General features: G+C 36.3%; 2 protein-coding genes across 3 annotated transcripts; both read left to right on the top strand.

The window, feature by feature from the left end:
- Window positions 1-858: 858 nt before the first annotated feature.
- On the top strand, window positions 859-7,675 carry LOC121971999 (protein root UVB sensitive 2, chloroplastic-like). 2 transcript variants are annotated; one of them, XM_042523565.1, is made up of 10 exons: window positions 859-913; window positions 1,044-1,148; window positions 3,537-3,625; window positions 3,725-3,809; window positions 4,222-4,281; window positions 4,360-4,453; window positions 4,649-4,746; window positions 6,123-6,302; window positions 6,871-6,993; window positions 7,077-7,675. In XM_042523565.1, exons 1-10 carry the CDS (start codon window positions 893-895, stop codon window positions 7,503-7,505), a joined length of 1,284 nt encoding a protein of 427 aa, XP_042379499.1. In that variant the 5' UTR covers window positions 859-892; the 3' UTR covers window positions 7,506-7,675. The 2 variants fall into 2 exon arrangements, with proteins under 2 accessions (XP_042379499.1, XP_042379500.1); XM_042523566.1 differs by having other exon boundaries at window positions 870-913; window positions 4,222-4,272.
- A 462-nt stretch (window positions 7,676-8,137) lies between these two features.
- LOC121971998 (ras-related protein RABA2a-like) lies at window positions 8,138-13,242 on the top strand. The gene is made up of 2 exons (XM_042523564.1): window positions 8,138-8,379; window positions 12,610-13,242. Exons 1-2 carry the CDS (start codon window positions 8,215-8,217, stop codon window positions 13,096-13,098), a joined length of 654 nt encoding a protein of 217 aa, XP_042379498.1. The 5' UTR covers window positions 8,138-8,214; the 3' UTR covers window positions 13,099-13,242.
- The last annotated feature ends 1,249 nt before the right edge of the window (window positions 13,243-14,491 follow it).

Raw genomic sequence — 14,491 nt, 5'->3', positions numbered from 1 at the left:
TGGCCGAGTGGACACATGTACAGGAGCAGTGAAGTTCTGGTCGAGCGGATGGGACACAGGAGCAGCGAAGTTCCGGGCGAGCGGCCAACCCGCTCGACCTAGTAGCATACTCTCATTGTTATCCATCAATATCCTCTTAGGAATTAGTGCCGCTGACACCGAGCATGGACAACCAGAAAATCGTATGGTGGAAGCTTCCACTGTCAGTTCAGAGATATACTCGGTCCGTTAAGGTACTGTGTTAGAGACACTTTGCTGACAAGTGTTTTCAGGAGAAACTTAAGGAAGCGTGCTCACATTGGGGAGCGTGCATGCGCTATAAGAGCTCTATATAAAGGGGGTCTAAGCATTGACGGAGGTACGCAATACATACTATTGGTGCTACTGTTCATTCTTGTTGTTGCTCCGCCTTCTACTTCATTGCCGGTGACTGACTTGAGCGTCTGAGGGCCAATGCCAGTGACCCCTTTCCTGGCTCTGTACTGACATAATTTATGTTACAGATCGGAGTGGAGTCTACAAATGGTCAGTGAGAGTGTCACATCTCTAACTTTATATTTCATCGACTTCCAGACTGGATCAAAATATTTTGAAAATGACAAAAATAAAATAAAATAAAATAAAAGGGCTTTCCTTCGATTTAAAGTATCATCATAGTCAAAATTATTAATTATCATATCAATTTTTTTTAATAAAAAATATAGTGAAGTACCTTTTTGATATTTTTTAAAAATGAATAGATGAATTTTAACAGTGAAATAGAAAATTTGAGAAGTACTTGAACATTAATAAGATTTTTTTAAAACAATTGGGGGGCACTTTGAAAATTACTATTTCTTTGGACTTAAAGCCAATTCCCACGAAACGACGGCAGTAGGCAACAGCGGCAGCCATGTTTGCGACCAAATCAAAGGTATGCTGCCGCTCCCGATCCCTTCCAGTTCTTCCCACTACTCCTCCTGCCTGAATCGATCATCTTAATTCAGAAAGATGTTTCTGTTTTCTTTTGTATGATTTCATTTCTTTTTCATTCCAATGAGAAGTTGAAGGAACCAACGAAGGAGCCGCCTCGTCGCCCCGATTTCTGGATCGAAACCTGCGACTCCGTCTCCCAGATATGCCGCTTTGATTCCAATGGGCGTCTCTCTGTAAGCTCTTTCTGATTTTTATTTTCTTTTTCTTATGTTGTGGTGAGGCTCTTGAAAGGAAGCTCTCTTGGTTCTTCATTAATGTACAAGGGTTAGATGGGCGAAGTGCTAAAATTTAGGGAAACTACGTATGCGTTTCTGTCTGGCTGGGCTTCGTGAATCTTAGAGCTCGCAGTGTTGATTTTTTCCATTAAAGACCGTGTTTTTAAGTGTCCTTTGGTATCTCTGATGATGTTCATGATCTCTCTAGTTTCTTAGATCTTGGGCTTGTTTGTTGTTTCTACATCAGGTTACTGACGAATGAGTTGGCATTGATGTTGACTTTGCCATAGTTCACCTTGGCGCATTGAGGACTAGTAGGGATCTCCACCGGAGCTTGGGGAGAGAGCACTAGAAAGAGAGGGTTAGAATGCCGGTTGGGGCTCCCAGCGCAGCCACTCCAACACTCAAGTTACTTGCCGGTGGAAGAGGAAGAAGAATGAAGAAGAGTAGTTTAGAGTTTTTGGATGTGTTTGTGCGCGTACCTCCGTCCGTCAGCGTGGGCTGTCTTTTATAGGGTTGCAGCTGTGCTCCCCGTGCCTCAGGATCCCGGCTAGCATTACCCACATCTCCCGTGATAAGGGCTACGTTGCCCACCTTTCATTGATTAAATGACTACGTTCTCCACGTTCTGCGGGGAATAACGGCTATGTTGTCTGTATCTTCAGCCAGTCACAGCTTATCACCTGGAATTGTGAATCACCTGGAATCGGGGGCGTCATGAAGTCGAGGCGCCCCAGAGCTGGGGATGCATGGAGTCGGGCATGTTCCTTACCCGGGAGTGATGTGGAGTCAGTGCAACATGAAATAACCAAAGTATACAGAATTGGGGAGTGACTCGGCTCTCTGTTGACTTTGACCGCCACCTCAACAGAACCATTGACCTTCTTGGCCATGTGGCACCCTCTGATTACCTCCCACATCATTTGTGCTAGCATTGTCCTGTTCTCCTTTTGTGCTTGCACATTGACTTATCATCCTCTTTTTTCCATTAACTATTTTTTGTGATGAAAACTATGGAGTATGAGAATGAGTGAGTTTTCTGTAATTTCTTGACTCAGTGATCTTGCAGTTTTGTTTTGGTTAAGCATAGTATTGTTCTTGCTAGTTTTATGCACTCTGGAATAATATTGGGGAATTTAGAGTATCCATTGATGTTCATGCTATCACTTTGATCTTTGCCTACCAACTATTGCTTGATTTAGGGATAAAGCTAAATCTTGCAACTTGTGAATTAAACCTGAAACCTAGGAATCATTCTTAAAGTGCCACCCAACTGTAATTAAAGATTCATAGTAGTATGACAATCAAAAGATGACATTTTCCCATAAATTAAATTGTTGTCTCAGGCTAATATTTTGAGTCTATGAAAGAATTGAGTTTTGCTGGTGTTCACCCAAAAATTGTGGCTATGTGCCACTCTGGAATTTAGGCGAGTTTCTAATTCCTGCGCTTAATATGCCAGCTTGAGTACATATAATATGTTCCTGCTGTCTCTCCAGTAGATGATAAATGCACAATATTTTAGTAAGTTCAGCGGTGCTCATTCCTACTTGAATCTGTTATTCACAAATTCTGATAATTATAAAAGATTAATTTTTAGTTATTTCATTTTGTTTTGCGTCCAATTTAATTAAAGGGATAAATGATTGGCTGTAAAATTCAATGCTGTTGGCTATTAAATGAATATAAGCTACCAAAGTACTTTATCTCCACAAACATATACTTCTGGCTTGGCTTATGTGGAACACCCTTGAGCAAATACATTTTAGTAATGTTTCCTCACTTGAATCTATGACCCAGATTGCAAAGGTAGTGAAGGATCAACTTTGCTGTCAACCTTGTCCTCTATGGGTAATTTTGAAGATTTAATTAAATATAGGTAACTGATGTTTATTAAAGATTTACATTTTTTCAGGAAAAATGTTAATATTTTGAACATGTCAATAAAATAAAATAAAAGGGCTTCCCTTCCTGAAAAGTGTCCTCTTTAGAATCTAAGGATAATTTTTAAAAGATCCTACAATATTTATTAATTTTTTAAAATACCTATTATGGTGTTAAAATATCTTGTTAAGAATTTTATTTTATTAAAACATTTTGTCTTTAGTAATAAATAATGAAGAATTGGATATGCTCTTGACTTAGTCTTCCCTGCCTAATCCGGTTGGTGTAATGTATGAATATACTATAATTTTCTCATCAAGGTTGTAAACTATAATCACTTTTCTACTTTTATGGTGTAAGCATTGATGATATCTACTAGGTAAGGTACTTTAAGTGAATCTGAGATATTTTTTCCATGCTTCTCCGAATGATTTCTTTTCTGAAAATGGTATTGGATGGTAGGTTACAATTGCAAGCGACTCAAGACCTATAATACAAAGAGTGGTTGAATCATTTCTTAACAAATTCTTTCCATCAGGGTATCCATATAGGTAAGATATTCTCCTGCTATTCTTTTTGATAATCCATATATCTAATAGTATATGGAATTGTTTTCAACTCTTTGTATTCAAAAATTAAATATTGTGCAGTGTGAACGAGGGCTACTTGACTTATACTCAATTCCGGGCATTGCAACACTTCTCAAGCGCTGCATTATTTGTGTTATCAACTCAGGTCTTCTCTTTTTGTCTTATCCCTAGTAGTTGTGTTAGCATGGAAAATGATATTTTGAAATTAGATGAGAGGCTAACAATATTAAAGTTCAATTGTTACACTATAATCAATATTTGTCTTCAATGACATGGGATCACGTTACCTTGTGATAGTGTTAGAAAATACCTAGGGCGTCCAAATTGACAGACATCTTCTCTAGAACAACAGTTATAAGGAGTTTCATACAAGGATATAGCAGTACCTCGAGATCAAGACATTAATATTTTAGTTAAAATATTAATTATTTGTGTTATCTACTTTTAGTTTCTCTATTATTTAGCCAATCAAGGCATGCACGATATCATCTGTACCTCTGAATATATTATATACTTTATAGCATGCCTTTGACTAACAACTATCGGCTATGGTTCAGTCGCTTCTATTTGCCGCAGGCTTGCGTCCTACCCCTGCACAAGAAACCGCTGTAAGCTGGGTAGGATATTGTATGCTAAAATGGTTTTCAAGCTTCTAGTCTCCTCGGTCTTTTCTTTCTTATGCCTATTGTTTTCAGATTCTAAAAGATGGCATGCAACATGCTGGCAAACTGATATGTAGCAATATGGGAGCTAGAATGGACTCTGAGCCAAAGAGTTGGAGAATACTAGGTAATTCCATTTAAATAATAATTATATGTCCACCTTGCTATCATCATGTCAGCCACGAAGGCATAGTGTTAAGTATTTCACAGTTTTACTTATGCAAGTTTCTCTTTCTTCTATGCTACTAAAGTTTTTTTTGGTTAAGCAAATATGTTTTGGACTAGTGTTAATCCTAATGTTCTTTCCCTATCTGTGTTGTAGCTGATGTGCTTTATGATCTTGGTACTGGTTTGGAAGTTGTTTCACCTCTATGCCCACATCTTTTTCTGGAAACAGCAGGTTTGGGAAACTTTGCAAAGGTAATTCTTCTTTATTTCATTATTATCGAATTATTGATAGTGCTTTTGCTTAGTATACTTGATCAATTGATTTCTCTCTCTCTCTCTCTCTCTCTCTCTCTCTCTCTTAATTACACACATGCACACACTTGAAGTTGTCCCCTCAAGATGGACAGTTGGCTAGTACATGGTGGTGTTGCCACCACGAGATCTAGGGATCAAATCTTTGCTAGTAGTTGGGTGTCTGCCCTCCCCCCATGCATTATTCAACTGCCTAAGGCTAGTAGCCACCCGTGATTTATCTCTTCCATATTGGGTTGGTGACAGACTGGTGGAGGCGCTAGGGCGAGCGAATCGCCTTTTGCCACCATGCACGCACTTGAAGTTTCTTATTCCAAAGGCACGGCCTCTTTTGCAAAATGGCCAAATCATGCACTCTCTCCACATACCCAAAATACCCTTGATTCAATGTGTTTTTGGTTCAGTGATGAGTTTTTGTTTTTTTCGAAATCATCAAAAAATTTTACTTGACATCCAGAAGCATTTTGATGTATTTCCATTTCCAAAATGATGTGTTTTCTTCCAAAAAGATGATTATTGTAAATCATCCTGATGTGCCTTTTGAACTCGAAAACTTTCTGGGATTACCGGACACTCACTGCCTCTCTGGTGTAGTTCTTTGTCAAACTGATCATTTGGGAGACAAAATCACCTTTCCTTGATGAAGATTTGGAACTCAAATACACTCAAAACACTTTATTTAACACTCCCAGAATTATTACAGTGTGTTTACACTTAAATACTTTATTTAACATTCGTTGAATTATTACAGTGTGATTATCTATCCCAAATGGCCCATGTTCAGTCATCAATGGGCTTTCGGACTCAAAAGCACTCATGACTAGGTCACTACCTAACATTCATGGAAATTCTAACTTGATTTTCTTTCCCAAATGACATGTTTTAGGTCATCAAGGTGATTTTGATGGACCTATTGAATTCATAAACACTTGCTGAGATTACACAACACTCTTGTTTATTTTCTTTTCAAAAAGTCTCCTTGATGAGCTACATATCATTTTGAAAAGAGAGATGCTAAAATATTTCTGGCATTGCCAAATAGAATATTATGGTGTTCTTGAGCACAAAAGATCCATTAAGATTCAGTTTAAAAGCTAAATTTCATTTTTCTAACCAAAATACCAAACCAAGGTTATATTGAATATATGGAGAGATATGTGCATGATTTATGCGTTTTGAAAGTAGGGGGCTTGCTTTGGGAATATCTAAAGTTCAGTTTCTATTTGGGAAATTTGTCTAGATAATTAACATGATAAATTTTTCTGTGCTTTTTTTACCTATTGCGTAATGGACTTTATTATGCATGTGATTTACAGGGAATGGCTGTTGTAGCTGCAAGGGCTACCAGGTTACCAATTTATTCCTCTTTTGCCAAAGAAGGTAATCTTAGTGACTTGTTTGCGAAAGGAGAGGCTATCTCTACCCTTTTCAATGTACTTGGAATAGGAGCTGGGATTCAATTATCTTCCACAGTATGCTCATCAATTCAAGGAAAGGCATGTTTCTGTTATCTCAAGTATGAAGTTTGAAAGAATAATTGCAATATTAACATTAAATTCAATTGTTTGGATGTGGTTTTTGAAACAAGCAAAAGCCTTGTGTTTTTTTGTTATGAATAAAGGGCATTTCATTCATACTATATAGATACAGCTCAAAAACATGGTCAAGATGTTCTGTTTGGATACCAGACCTTGGAAATACATGATTCTAAGAAACTAATCTACAATAGTATTGGTGGATCTTGCCAATATGAGACACCTTTTTTTGGTTTACTTGTTGGTAGGATGTAACATTACTTTTGCCCCTTGATATAAGTGTGACTTTGCATTTTTAGAAACTTCTTTATTCGCTAGCTGGTGCTGACAATCTACTGTTGTTGGGAATTTAGCATACTTTACTTTCTCCGAAGAATCAGCTATTCTGGTGTAGAATTCCCTTTGATAAACTGCATTCCTCTAGGCAGCAATACCAGTCTTTGTTATGGCATGCTACAATCTGATTTCCCTTATATGATTAAATCTATTCATAGAATGGACTTGACTCGATCAAAATGTTAACCTGCAGTTGATAGCCGCCCCTCTGCTTTCCGCGATACACATCTACAGTGTGGCAGAAGAAATGCGAGCAGCTCCTGTGAACACCCTTAATCCCCAGAGAACGGCCATGATCGTAGCCAATTTTCTCAAGGTGCAAATCAGTCAGTGCCATTCAACATTCATTGCTTCTATCCATTTTCTGGTGACTGACTGTCATGCTCGCATCTGAAACAGAGCGGAAAAATATCTAGCCCAGCTGATCTTAGATACCAAGAAAATCTTATTAACCCTGGTCGCGTCATAGAGGAAGCAGGGAACGTGAAGGTTGGGCAACCACTTAAGAAGGTCGTGAAGAATCTGTCGACCCTCAAGGAGCTCAGGGACATTTTTCCGAGCGAAAAGTTTCTCATCAACCGACAAGACAAGCTCACTTATATGTCTCTCGAGCAGAGTGCGTCGGGCGAGGACGCATTAAGGGGGTGGCTGGTGGCTGCTTTTGCTGATGCCATGGAGAAATCAGGTCATGGCTCGGGGTCGCCGGTGTTGTACGCAGCTTATGAGAAGATGGAGAGTGTTTTCCCAACCTTCCTTTCTGAAGTGAAGATGAGAGGCTGGCACACTGATCAGTTCTTGGACGGAAATGGCAAACGGTATGCATTTTGAAAGTGTGGATTTGTCGTGATCATCTCAAATCCATTTCAAAGAGTTGCTGTAAGATGATCCACGTTTGCAAGATTGTCTAATTGGATCGGGTTAAATGGACTAGTTGGATGGGTCGGGACAGTTAACCCGTTTGATAGGGTGACCGGGTCGAACACACCTAGTGAAGTCGATCTAGGCAGACAAAACAGTTAGTCAGATTGTGCAAGCAAAATAAATCAGACAAATTATTCATACCAAAATATTGTATAATTTTTGTATGTATTTTTCATAGTATTGCTACCAAATGAATATCAAAAAAAAAAAAATCCATCTTCGATTAATTATATCATTTTATTTTATCTATACATTCACACCAAATAAATACTCATATAATTACACTGACAACAACAATTAAATAGATAAATTGATGACTAAACATAACGACAATCAATTAATTTAAAAAATTCTTAACAAATTTATTATTTATCGTCTTCTATTTTAAATTCCGGCCAATATGAAATGATTTAATTTTGATTATTAAAATTTTGTAAATAAATATTTATCGAATTATTCATCTTTAATCAATTAAAGGATGTTAAATATTTATTTTATTTTATTTTTAATAAAAAAATGTAAAATTTTTGATCATCAGACAGTCCAGTCCAGTCCACTCGAGTCCAGAACAGAAGAAAAGGTCGAGCTTGTGGGAGGAAGCTGCAGGAGGGAAAAGATGGCGAGAAGGGCGGACGAGGAATACGACTACTTGGTTAAGGTCGTGCTGATCGGCGACTCCGGCGTCGGCAAAACCAACCTACTGTCCCGTTTCACCCGCAACGAGTTCAACCTCGAGTCCAAGTCCACAATCGGCGTCGAATTCGCCACCCGGACCCTACAGGTATCGATCAGATCTATCGTTTCCATTGGGTTCAGTGTCTTCCTGCGATGGATCGGATCTTGGGCGGTGCACAATCCTGTCTTTGTGATCTCTTGTTTCCCTTTACGGAACCGACAGATCCATTTCTGCCTTGTTGGGATTCGTGGATCTTAGAACTTGAACTATTGATTTTTCCACGAAAGACCGTGTTTTTAAGTTCATCATTCCCCTTAAATTTTGTCCTTTTGGTATCTCTGATGATGTTCATGATCTCAATATTAACTAGTTTCCTAGATCTGGGCTTGTTTGTGTGAGCATTGTTCTGTTCTCCTTTTGGGCTTGCACATCAACTTATCATCCCCTTTTTCAATTTTTTTTTCTAGGAAAGCTATGGAGTATGAGAATGGGTGAAGTTTGTGTAATTTCTTGACTTAGTTTTCATGTACTTTTGTTTTAGTTAAGCGCGGTTTAATTCTTGCTAGTTTTATGCACGCTGGAATGATGTTGGTGAATTTAGAGTATCCATTGGTGTTCATGCTATCAATTTGATCTTTGTCTACCCACCACTGCTTGATTAGGAATAAAGCTAAATCTTGCAACTTGTAAGCCGAACATAAAATCTAGGAATCATCTCTGCCATGCGCTTTCAACTGAGTACTTGCATTTACCTCCCTCCATATCCGTGGGACCGGCTCTAGGGGGCCGCTGATGTGGCGGTTCCACATTTATAAAATCTAGGAATCATTCTTAAAGTGGCACTCAGCTGTAATGAAAGGTTAAAAGTAGTATGACAATTGAAAGATGACTTTTTTTTCCATAAACTAAATTGTTGCCTTAGGGTAATACTAGGAATTTATTTACGAATTGAGTTTTTCTGGTGTTCACTGAAAAACTGTGGCTACGTGTCAGTCTGCAATTTAGGCAAATTCCATTCACGCGCTTAATATGCCAGCTTGAATACATAGATTATGTTTCTTCTGTCTCTTCACTAGATGAAAATGCACAATTTATCAAAAGTTCAGTAATGCCACTCCTACTTGGATCTGTTATTTGCAAGTTTTAAAAATTATAAAAGATTAATTTTTGGTCATTTCATTTCATTTTGCATCTAGCAAACGGATAAACAATGTATTCAACTATGGTTGTAAAATTGAATGTTGTTGATTATTAAATGAATATGAGGGAGCAAAGTACTTTGTGTCCATAAACATATACTTCTGGCTTTGTTTATGTGGATCACCCATAAGCAAATACATTGTAGTAATGTTTACACACTTGAACCTGTGACAAGTTGCAAAGGTAGTGAAGGATCAACTTTTCCTTCAGTCTTGCTCTCTATAAGTAGCTTTGAAGATTTAATTAAATATATGACTTGGAATAGTCCAGCATTGCATTGTATGTTTTCTACATTGACTGCTACTATAGTTTGTTTTCTAATTGATGCCATTGTATTTGATAACGACTTAAATTTTGATGCCAAGAGATCTCTGATACAATTTGGCATTCATTGGTATTGGCAAGGACTTGCAATACGCAGCATTGTCTGAGATAAACCATGCAGATTACCTCAGTGTGTTTTTATGCACCCCATTTTCATAAACTGATGCGGTGATTTACCCTTTTTATAAGTTGAGGAAATCAAAGCCATTACCTGTTTACCTAGGGCTGTAACTGCTGTTTATTTGAGTCACCATTACAGGATAACCTGAATGTTTATTTGTTTCTAATTTTTCCCTCATATTGTCATAAACATTTCCCAAACATGGATGTGCTGCATTCATTTTTTTTTTCTCGAATAAAGAATACAATAAATTTGTAAAGTTTCTTCAATCTCGTACAAAATCATCAGCCTATGATTAGTTGGAGTGAGAAGCATGATTTGATTGAGATAGTAAATGATTCAAATTAAGAGCAAGATCTTGATAGATTTGGCCAACAATGTGCTACTTCAATATCTTGGTCAAGCACTTTTTAGTCTTCTTTGTTAGTTGTCAAACCTTTAACTGTGTTTATTTTCTTTGTTTGTGTGTGATATGTCTAATCTGCATTTTTTGAGCCTTTTTATTCTTCTCTATCTTTATGTTCCGGCTCAACTAACAGTACAATAAACAATTAATGATACAATTATTTCATATTCTTTGTTCTTTCTAGTGCAGATAGTTCATCACACTCTCACCATTCTTTCCTTGAAGATAGTTCCTCAGACTCACCATCTTAACACTCCATCTAGAAATTTTCTTTTTTGATGGTCAATTCACAAATACTGTTAAATATAGTAACCTTAGGATGAGCATAGCCTTTAAAGCTCAATCTCTGAACTATCATATAGGTATGCCTTTAAGTAGATTCATCGAGTTCTAATTTCCCATCTAATTTAATCTTTTTACCTATCTTCTCAGTTGAACTTTTTATCTAGATTTCTAAATGAGGCCATGACCATATCCCAGTCCTTCTGTGAAGCTTGATTATGTATAATCTTTCCTTCTATGCCATTCCATGGACTTAAGTTTCCTTTGGAAATGATCTGCACCATGTGAGGTTTTCAATCATTCTGAATGTGTATCTTTTGCTTATGGACACTGAGGAATGAGAATAATGAAATTTTTTTGCTTGATGATTTTAAACACCATATAGATAAGTTAATTATCCTTTATCACCAACAACCTTAAAATCTAGTTAATCATTATAGTAGCTGATGAGAAAGAATACACTTTGCTTAGTTATCAAGTTAGTTGTTTTTCATTTTCTACTAAAGATAGGTAACTTTTAAGTATTGAAGAGGAATATGATTGGTTCCGGTTTATATCTATTTATCTACAAGTACAAAAATGGAAAAGGGAAAAGTTTTGTAAACTGGTTAACATTATTAGTTTTAAAGTTCTGGCTCATTCTTACTAATTTTCTTGGCATGCGGAAACATGTAGTAGATGAACAACCAGATCACAATCTATGCACAAAATCTTATGGATGCTTCATGCTTACCCTACTTTCCCTCCAAACCAACAAATAGTATAATATTATTATAATTAGCATCTTTGACTTCTAGTTACAATGAAATGACATTTGTTCGATTCAAAATCTCAGATTCAGAGCAAAATGTAGAGGTGGAGCTGCATCAGGGGTTGCTTCCTGTCCTCTGAGGGGCTTAATCCTCAGTGATGCAATAAGGGTTTAATATTGATAAATGAAAATACTTCAGTAGAGTACGATGAAGAAATTAGTTATTTAGACCACATGAAACTAAACATCATAGCTTTGAGGTATAGTGATTAGCTAGGACGAAAATGGCATGATAAATAGAATACAACAACCACCACCAACAACTAAGTTTTCTCCCACTAGGTGGAGTTGGGTATATGGATTTTTCTATGCCATTGAGTTTATAATCCTTCTATATCATCATTTATATTTAAATAAATTTTATCTTGTTTTATTGTTGCTAACCAAGTTTTTTTTGGTATACTCATTTGATATGAACATTTCTCATAGTTTTACATTGTCTAACTGGAATATTTATTGGTTATCTAAGTATGTGTTTGTATCATCTTAAATATGTCTCCCGGAGGTTTTTCTCAATAAATGTAATCGCGATTTTCTCTCTAATATTTTTACTTCTTTTCTTGTCCATCCTTGTATGTCCGCACATTTATCTCAACATCCTCATCTTTACAACTCTCATCTTCTGCTCATGTATTTGCGTAATAGTCCAACATTTAGCTCTATATAATATAGCAGGTCTAATCGTTGTTCTGTAAAACTTTCTTTTAAGTCTTAGAGGTATTTTACAATCACAAAGAACAACTGACACTCTTCTCCATTTCAATCATCCTGTTTGTATTTTATGTAAGACATCCCAATAAATAGAATACTTGTAAATTTTTCTTTGCTTCAACTTGATGGCTGGTTTGCCTGCTTTGATGGCATACTCCGGGGATGTCATTTTTCCAAGGCTTTCAAAGTTGAGCTTCTCAAGTTACAGTTTCTTTAACATCGCCTGAAAATATGTTTCTGTTGAATGGAACCTTTTCTTTATACCAAAACGAAGATATGCAAAAATCCTTCTCCTAGAAAGTTTTTGATAAACATCAGCATGATCCATAGCTTATAATATTTCTAGGTCAAAGTTCACACATCTTTTGTATCAGCTAACACGTTGACTTATATCAAGTTTTGAGAACCTCAAGGCATATGGTTCCATGTTTTTGGTTATTTTTTGTATGATTTAATCTTATTCCTGCCTACCTTGTCTAGGTAGAAGGTAGGATAATAAAGGCCCAAATATGGGACACAGCAGGCCAGGAGCGATACCGGGCAATAACCAGTGCCTACTACCGCGGAGCCCTTGGTGCTGTTCTAGTCTATGACGTGACCAAGCCAACCACTTTTGATAATATCAGTCGGTGGCTCAAGGAGCTTCGTGACCATGCCGACTCTAATATTACAATCATGCTTGTCGGTAACAAAACAGACATTAAGCACCAGCGTGCAGTAGCCTCTGAAGATGCACACAGCTACGCAGAGAAGGAAGGGCTTTCTTTCATAGAGACATCAGCTTTGGATGCTACGAACGTGGAGCAGGCTTTTCAAATGATTCTCGCAGAGATTTATCGAGGTATTAGCAAAAAGAACATCTCATCCGACGAGCCTGGATTTGGGACTGCCGGTGTGAAAGAAGGAAAGAGCATTGACGTCTCAGCATCAGAGTCCAATGGCACAAACAAGCAATGCTGTTCGACATAGTGGTCTATGATCTCTTTGTTTCTAATATTGTAATGGTTTCAAACTTCCCACTCTGTCTCCTCCATTATCATTTCTTGTTCTACATGATGAAGTGATTATTTTTCTATTTTTTATTTTATGATCAGTTGAGGTGATTGTTGCAAATTTTATTGTTCCCTTTATTGTTTGCCTCTTTTTTTTACCTGCTATATTCCATATATGTTGTTGCAGGAGATAGGTTTAATGTGTGGTATTTGATATTTGCTAACATAAAATAAATAGCAAAAGCAAAAAATCAAGGAAGTTCCTTTTTCATTGATTATCAAAACAATTTTATATCTCATCTTCTTGTTTTTTTTTTTCGATGTATGTCTATATCCTTTTACATTATGTATTTCAACAGCTATAATATAGAGTTGATTAAAGCATTTATATTATAGAAATTATCATTTATAATTAGGGTGAATTATATTTTACCCCCTGAGGTGTGATTAAAGTACGAAACGATTTTCGTGGTTTCAAAAGTAACAAAAAAGCCCCTTGACCGGTAACATTGTAACATTATAACCCTTTGACACGGGAAATGCACACTAAAATACTGATGTCATCATAAATTCTTTTTTTTTTTTGGACAATAATACCCTTATTATGCTGTGAATTTAAATCCGGGGCAATACTACCATTTAACAAAAGAAAGGTAATTACAAAACAACCTGATGATTTAAACAACAACCCACACAAAGATATTAAAAACCCATAGATGCTTTCATTCCACCAAAATGAGTACTTAAATTTTCAGCTGTACAAAAAGACAGTATATATGTCTCCTTCGACATAATTTTTTTTAATTTCATGGATGCAATATTTGTTAAACCAACTGTCATCAATAGAATCATGATTATTTTCATCATCGTCCCCTCGGGACGGTGCGATCCATGTGTGGGTTGTTGTTTAAATCATCAGGTTGTTTTGCAATTACCTTTCTTTTATTAAAGAAAAAAAAGGAATTTATGATGGCATCAGCATTTTAGTGTGTATTTCCAGCGTCAAAGGGTTATAATGTTACAATGTTACCGGTCAAGGGGCTTTTTTGTTACTTTTGAAACCATGAGGGTCGTTTCATACTTTAGTCAAAGCTCAGGGGGTAAAATGTAATTCACCCTTATAATTATTATAAGGATAATACTAAATGACTAAAATAATTTTTTTAATAATGTTTTATGATTATTATTATTAAGGGTGTCCAACTAATATTATATTTTTATAAGTTAATTATATCTTTTTCATATTTAATTTTTAAAAATAATATCTAATTAATTTTTATTAATAATATTTAATTAACTTTTTAATTAGCTTAATTAATTTTTTAACTACATAAATTTATTTTCTGCTATTAAGATTTATCGTTGTTATA

This window comes from Zingiber officinale, chromosome 4A, assembly GCF_018446385.1.
Source record: "Zingiber officinale cultivar Zhangliang chromosome 4A, Zo_v1.1, whole genome shotgun sequence".
Classification (NCBI taxonomy): domain Eukaryota; kingdom Viridiplantae; phylum Streptophyta; class Magnoliopsida; order Zingiberales; family Zingiberaceae; genus Zingiber; species Zingiber officinale.
This window is presented reverse-complemented; position numbering and strand designations above follow the sequence as displayed.

Excerpts from the sequence above, each read along its gene's own strand:
- LOC121971999 (XM_042523565.1), top strand. The coding sequence starts at position 893 with ATGTTTGCGACCAAATCAAAG. Across the intron at positions 1,149-3,536 it reads ATTCCAATGGGCGTCTCTCT|GTTACAATTGCAAGCGACTC; the intron begins GTAAGCTCTTTC and ends ATTGGATGGTAG. Across the intron at positions 4,747-6,122 it reads GTTTGGGAAACTTTGCAAAG|GGAATGGCTGTTGTAGCTGC; the intron begins GTAATTCTTCTT and ends TGTGATTTACAG.
- LOC121971998 (XM_042523564.1), top strand. The coding sequence starts at position 8,215 with ATGGCGAGAAGGGCGGACGAGGAATACGACTACTTGGTTAAGGTCGTG. Across the intron at positions 8,380-12,609 it reads TCGCCACCCGGACCCTACAG|GTAGAAGGTAGGATAATAAA; the intron begins GTATCGATCAGA and ends TACCTTGTCTAG.